At 37.5% G+C, this 7455-nt stretch overlaps 1 protein-coding gene across 1 annotated transcript; it reads right to left on the reverse strand.

Annotated features, from left to right (window-relative positions):
* Nucleotides 1–1089: 1089 nt before the first annotated feature.
* Nucleotides 1090–5805, reverse strand: si:ch211-215c18.3. Its single transcript, XM_042220845.1, has 4 exons — nucleotides 5631–5805; nucleotides 5380–5505; nucleotides 3339–3686; nucleotides 1090–3263 (listed from the first exon to the last, which is right to left on the reverse strand). Exons 2-4 carry the CDS (start codon nucleotides 5450–5452, stop codon nucleotides 3157–3159), a joined length of 528 nt encoding a protein of 175 aa, XP_042076779.1. The 5' UTR covers nucleotides 5453–5505; nucleotides 5631–5805; the 3' UTR covers nucleotides 1090–3156.
* Nucleotides 5806–7455: the final 1650 nt, after the last annotated feature.

Consider the following 7455-nt stretch of genomic DNA (forward strand, 5'->3'; position numbering starts at 1 on the left):
TAATGGAAAAAATGACAAAAGACTCAGTGCTGCACAGCTGAATTGCCTTTTTGCACAGCTAGGGCTGTGCCCAAACCTGCAGTTTCCTGAGCGGCCACTTTAGGGTGGCTCCAAAAATGAGTCAATCCCAATATGCTCACATGTGAATATACCAACGTATAGCGTGTTACAAAAAATGTCTTTGGTCTTTATATCTAAAATACCCAGCTGGCCCTTTTGAACTCTATCGAGGCCTTTAGCCAGCTGCCAGTCAAAGCTCTGCTGGTGTCTCACTAAGAAATAACATGGCTTGCTGTGCTGTTAATGAACAGACTGTCCAAGAATGCTCTGCTCCAGTTTTGGCAAGTAAAGTTCTCCTTTTTTAGTGTGTTATTTGTGTGTTATCACTAATTATAGTAGGTATCTGTTTCTGGGTGAGGCACAATCAGTGGATGCAGTATTTATCTCATCCAATTATGGGCACTTCTGGCTCCAAAAATAACACGGCAGATGTGAACATATTAGTTGAATCATAACATTACCACTTTAAAATGGGGTCTCACTGTGACAGCCAAGAAAAAAAATCATGCATATGACTCTGACTAAATAGAATAAAATAGAATTCAACTTTATTGTCATTGCACATGTCACTAGTACACGGCAACGAAATGCAGTTTGCATCCATCCAGAAAGTGATTAGCAATAATATAGACATATTACAAAATATATATTACCAATAATATAGATATATAGCTATATTACAAATATGGGTCTATTATAGGTATGTTACAATGTACACGGTATGAAGGTATGTTATGAATATGCTATAACTATAAGTATGTACAGGCTGTAGTGAGTGTACAAGTTATGTACAGGCTATGAAGAGGATATAAATATGAAAACTATACAGAAATATGAAATATGAACTATACAAGTTATAAACAGTTGTAGAACTATAATTATTGTATTATGATCTATTATGTAAATCTATGTAAATCTATTATGTTCCACCAACTCGTAATCACACTAATTATAATCAGGATGCACGACACAAAAGATCTGGGCCCCCAAAAAACAAAAACTAATGTTGATAATATTAATAATTACACCTGAGATTTCCTGTAATATAGCCGTGTGTAGTGCCGGTGACAAAGACCCACAGGCAATACAATATGAGACAAGTTTATTTTTACAGCACCTTTCAATACCAAGACAATGAATGTGCTTTACATACATTAAGTCATAAAAGGCATTTTATGTATAGGTCTTTATGGATACTATACTACACATATAATGGCTTTCTATATATTGCAAAAGTGCTCCCTCTACTGGACAGAAATAGTAAGGTAGCAAAACCAAAAAGAATCAGAATCAATATGGCTAACTTGTTTTGGTAGTGTTTAGACATGTGTACACGTGTTCTTCTATCCTAACCTGAAACGAGTGCAAGATAAGACTCACCTCTTGTCCTCCAACTATATTTTAATTTGTTTCATACATTTTATTTCTGTGAAATGAGTCGGCACAGGGCCAAGCAATAAAAACAAACCATAACACAATAAATTAAAAAACACATTCTTTCAAAATAGTGACTTGTGCAGAGAAAATGCAGGTAACGTTCATAATTCATTATCTTTATTTTTCAATATAGTTTAGCAAACCTTAGTACACCTTTAGTGTTACAGTAAAACAATCAAAAATGATGACTGGAAGAAAAATATCAGGCCATCTTCCAAGAATCATTTTCTAAATAATACTGAAAAAAGGTGCCTTGAAAATAGTTAAACGGAGAAAAACTGCAGACACAATTATTCGTACACTGTGATCATTAAAACTAAGAAATGCATAAATACAGCCTAGCAGGGCCCCAAACGTTGGTGTTGGATAGTATGGAAGGTGAGTACATTTTAAAGATAACATAATAAAATTGAAACACTCTAATATTACTTTCACATTTTGCCAATACTATGCACATTAATGTTTTAAGCAATAGCTCGTTTAAACACCCAAGGTGTGCTGCAGCGAGTACTTGAAATGCAAAAAGTTACACTTCCAATATCTATTGCTTATGTTTCATATCTTGGAGATGTGTTTCTGCTGGACTGCTGCTATTTAAGTTTTTATTTAATCAATGCAAAGCTGCAAAAGTCGAAACAGCTACACCAACTCCGTGTCTTTTTGAGCTTTGGGGTAGAATGATGATGATAATAACATGAGAAATCCTTTAAAGTAAAGACTGAAACGCGGTGGAGTGACTGCAAGATCTTCTCCGAGATCTTCGAGGGAAGGAGCGATCGTTCCAGCTATGTTATTGCTCTCCAAAAAAAGGTTTTATTTGAGTGATTTTCTTATTATCAGGTGGGCCGTCTGTGCAGATCCAGTGTCCAGGTTTAATTTAAATGAGCTAAAGGTCAAAGAGGTCCAGTGCTAGCAGGAAAGGCAGTGTTAGTGCAGTTATGTATTACTGTCATTCAAATGTCATAGCGGCCACGTGAATACATCTTTAGGTTTACAGACCGTATGATTTCTTGCGCACTCTCTATTCTTTTATAGATATGTCTCTATGATAGAAGAACAAAAGCCCTCAGAGATGACTTCCACTCTTAATATAGGCATATATAGACTTCTTCTGTCAGCTTCTCTAATATGATAAAACGTATTTGTAATAAATTTCATTAACAAAATATTTGTATATCCCAAAACTTATTTACAAGAGAGACCTAATAAAGACAGACAAACAAACAGAACCGATTACGTACTCCCACCATTTGGGGTGAGGAAAAAAAATCTGATTTAAAACAAATCATAAAAGATTTGTTAGGGAAGAAATCTTTTATCATAAAAGAGAACGAACACCCGTTAGCGCTGCATTCATTTGCCGTGTTTGCCATTTCCACTTGTCATGAATTCTTTTCCCTTGTGGAACAAAGGTGATCAAGGTACTGAGGTGACAGTGAGGTCTAATACATACAATCTCTTACACATCAGCGGTACGTTTTTGAAGAGTAGTCCAATGCTAAGGGAGAGGTTATTTAAAATTTTTTATTCAGTCTTCATTTAGAGAGCTTCTACTCTCTGCCTATAACTTGATTTAATGCACAACCATCATGCCAGAGAGAGAAATAAATTGTGTACTAAAAAAGGCCCACTGAGTTGCTATCCTGTGAAAGCAAGAGATCAAGGACTCAGAAGACCCACAGCCACAGGAAGTGAAAACACCAGCGATAAAAGCCAAGGTGCTGATTTGAACATAACACTGATTGCAGAGCAGATTGGAAGAATCCCTGTAAAAGAGAAAAGCTTAAGTTTAGTTTCCACCAGTGTTTGTGGGAAACAGATAATGAGTAAACGCTACTCACTGTGATGAACGGCCATGCTGTTCTCCTTCCAAGTGCTCCCTTGATAAACCCTGCAGGTGTAGGTGTACGGCTTCTCATCGGCCATCGGCGCCCAGGTGAGGCGGCACAGATTAGGGTGGACCAGGCTTACGTTGCTCCTTCTACGGTCGTCTATGGACACGTAGATGACCTGGTTGGGGAAGGTGGTCCCCACCAGCCGGCTGTCCTGCCGATACTCGCAGTAGGGGCCGGGGACCTCGTAGGTCTCCGGGAACTCACAGTCCACCCTGACATTTCGCTCCAGGTAGGTGAGACATGGAAACATCTGGGGCCCACGTGGAGCAAACAGGAATGTAGTCACCGGGTTCACTGAAACAGAAGCAGCCAGGATGTTTGCTCTGTGATGGAAATTTTTAAGATAAGATGATAAGATTTCAAATTTAAGACAAGAACACACAGAGAGCGCACACAATTACCCTGAAAGTCAAAGGTTATACTAAAACTTTGATATTTTATGCTAAGGTCAGCAGTGGTAATACGGACCGAGCGTAGTATATTAATCTTTTGGTGTCATTGTGAAGTTATAATGTTGTATCGAAAAAATAATAATTAGTGCTCAGACAAAGAATGTGCTTATCTCCCCCAATATTACTTTTAAAATTTGGAGATAGTCTAACGGAAATAAAAGCTTTTTCTTAATTTATTTAACCTTATGGTTTCTTTTTTTTTTCAAGGTCACCTTTGATCTCAGGTGTTAATATATTGCGGTGAAGTTTGAAGACGATCCATGAATACAAAGTTTTTACCGGTTTTCACATTTGGTGTGATCTTGATCATTAAATCAGTGAGTTCAAGCTGTTATTAACAAATTATTATGAAATAGAGTTTCATTACCATTAGTGTTATAACATTACAACTGAAGTAGAATGTTTTTCACTTCAAGATACAGAGGCCATCATTCACAAGGCTACTCACTGAGCTAGCTAACAAGCTAATTTAGCATGTAAACATAAAATATGACCCCGCAAATGTTTTTATTCACATTCCAGTTCATTCACACAACAGTGTTGTGCGCCTTTCTCAGATGAAGAGATTAAAAGTAACCCTCAAATATCTGTAACTCAGAATAATAAATGAATGTTAGCTGCTATCGAACAAAGTGCTCATGTGCCAAGATATTCAACAAGCTAGCTGGCATGTGTATTGTTGTTGGGCCAAAGTAATTGTAATTGTTTGATAATTTACAGTCTTTATTTTGTATTAGTTTATTTTGAAGATATAGCTTTGCTGTTCACACTAACTTAAGAGAGCTGCGGGCTTCTTGACTGGTTGAAAAGAGAAATGGCAGGGACAGCAAAAGTGTCATTGGGAAATAAAGCCAAATTTATTACAGCTTTGCTTGAAAAATATAGTTTATGTACAGCCAATTCATTAACTAATTATAATATCAGACAAAGACAACAAATAAATACAAAATAGAGTTTTTAAATTATTATTTTATTAAGTGCCGTTTTTATTTTGAACATTGCTCTCTCTTTCTCTCTGTATATATCTAACTATATCTATTCATGTGTGCCTGTGTGTTCTCCTATCCACTCAGGTCAAAAGTTATAACAAATAATTTGTGATAAAAGACTCTTTCCTTGTATATTACATAATCTATATGAATCTTTACTGATCTCTGTGGTGAAACTGAGCAACAACATCTTCACTGCAGTATCATAGAAAGATTTTTGACTCGATCACAAGGACTGTGGAGCTTAAATTTCAGTAACGGTTATATATATATATATAGATAGATATATCTATCTATCTATCTATCTATCTATATAGATAGATATATCTATATAGATAGATAGATAGATATATCTATCTATCTATCTATCTATCTATCTATCTATCTATCTATCTATCTATCTATATAGATAGATATATCTATATAGATAGATAGATAGATAATATCTTTCGTGTTATCAGCATTCTCGTCCTAGTAATAAATTCCACTTAAAACGGGGCTGGATGCCAATGGATGGTAACAAAAAGAGTAATTAAAGAGACATACTGTGAGTCGTCTGATGCGTTATCATTATGTTGCCAAAGAGGAGACAGCCTATGACGGACAGGTGCAGCTCCATGGCGATAGACAGGCTATCTGTCGGATCAGATCAACCTTCACACCAGCCGGAGCCTGGCAAAGTTCATCATGGGACAAAACGTTAAAGTTACGCTGCCGCAGAATGCCACCACAAGATATGTCAGACAAACACATATACGAGCATGCAACCTAAAGGTGGGATAACCTTCAAATCGCACCTATTAGCCTCCTGTAGCCTCTAATAGCGTAATTCTAACAGGCCTGGATGTGGGACTCTGTCTGCAGCCCGAATGCCGATAGGACTACGCCCCTGCGGTGTCCGTGCACTGCAGCAGACTGCTGAGCGGTCCACGTTTCAGGCGGGTAAAACTGAATTCTTGCCGCAAAACAAGAGTTCCCCCTGCAGGTCAAAAAGTAGAAGCACAACCGAGAAATACAGCAGTCACTTCTCTGCAAGTACACGCGGGGAAGCATGCTGAATCCAAACTCAGGGGAGCTTTATACATACTGATAGCTGACATCATTTCTCTTCAGTAGTCTTAAAAAACATTTTACCCACTAACAAGTAAATGTGTAGAGGTGGTGTTTGTTATTGCACTGTACTGTATATATGTGCTTCCCCTAAGTACTGATTTCCTTATATTTTTAAGGACTAAATGTCAAATCAGGCAGTGAACCCTAATAAGTGGCAGAAGAAGCCTTTAAATTCTTAGGACAAGTAAAATGAGTTTGGCATTTCAGTAAAATAGAGTACCTATAGTATTAATATCCCTTCATGCTCTAGTCTGGTGTGATCAGTGTTTGTTGGTAAAACTATATAAAACACCTAAACTAAAGAGAAAGACATTCTAGCAACAGAAGACGCTGATATAAAGCTATATTTTATTAAACTTTAAGACATAAATATGACAAATATATATAAACAATAACCTTTATTATAGGTACATCTTGTAATACTGGGCTGGACCTTCTTATACCTTCAGAGCTGTCTTAAATCTTAAAGTCATAAATTCAGCAAACATTCCTCAGAGATTTTGGTCCATGTTGAGAAGATGGGCTGTAGTGTTTAAACGGTGCTCAGTTGGTAGTGAAGGACCCAAAGCGTCCCTTGAGCAGTGTTCTTAGCTGACAGCAGTGGCATCTGGTGTGGTCTTCTGCTGCTTCAGAGATGGCATTCTGCATACCTTGGCTGAAAGGAGTTTTTGTTGCCTTCCTATCAGTAGTCTAGCCATTCTGACCTCTGACACCATCAAGAGTTAATCACACTGGGGCTTTCCCCCCCCCCCCCCGCCCCCCCCCCCCAGTCGTGAGCTGGTTCTCTGAGAAAATCCCAGTAGATCAGCAACCTGTCTATCACCAAGAAGCATGGCATGTTGAAAGTCACTGAAATCAGCTTTCCCCCCCCCATTCTGATGCTCAGTTTGAAATTCAGCAGGGCAACCTGACAATGTCTGCATATATTAAATGCACTGAGTATCTGCCATTTGATTGGCTGATTAGATGTTTGTGTTAACAAGAATTAGAACAGGTGTACCTAATGAAGTGACTGGTGAGCATATACAAAACATTTAAAAATAAAAATGGAAAACGAGGCAGTTTTTCATATATGGACATTACATTTTTAGATATAAATGTGACATTTAACAGAGACAGATGTATGTAGCCTATCCACTGTCACACACCTGCATTCAAAGTTTACTTTGGGGTCGCCGTAGCTCAGGAGGCAGAGCAGGTTATCCACTATTTGTAAGGCTGAATAGAAAGCACTTAAGCATAGAAAGTGTTTGTATGAATAAGTGTGAATGGGTGAATTAGGCATGTTGTATAAAGTCCTTTGAGTTCTATATAAGAGCCAGTTCATTTACCATTTTAGTTTCTTCCTTTCTTTCCTTGGAAAGGATAACACACAATACACATTTGACCCAGGAGGCATACCTCTGTACACCAAGAACAATAATGCTAAGTTTCCTAAAGTGGAAGAGAGATACCAGAAGCATGTATCATATTCTGCATAACATAAAACTGTTATTTAGTAACAATTTC

This window comes from Haplochromis burtoni, unplaced genomic scaffold (assembly GCF_018398535.1).
Source record: "Haplochromis burtoni strain Fernald_Lab_line unplaced genomic scaffold, NCSU_Asbu1 Contig_56, whole genome shotgun sequence".
Lineage (NCBI taxonomy): Eukaryota > Metazoa > Chordata > Actinopteri > Cichliformes > Cichlidae > Haplochromis > Haplochromis burtoni.

Bases quoted from the DNA above. Each gene is read 5' to 3' on its own strand.
- si:ch211-215c18.3 (XM_042220845.1), bottom strand. From the start codon at position 5,452: ATGGAGCTGCACCTGTCCGTCATAGGCTGTCTCCTCTTTGGCAACATA. The intron at 3,687-5,379 runs GTATGTCTCTTT...CTTCTGTTTCAG, and splicing joins AACGCATCAGACGACTCACA to TGAACCCGGTGACTACATTC. The intron at 3,264-3,338 runs GTGAGTAGCGTT...TCTCTTTTACAG, and splicing joins CAGCATGGCCGTTCATCACA to GGATTCTTCCAATCTGCTCT.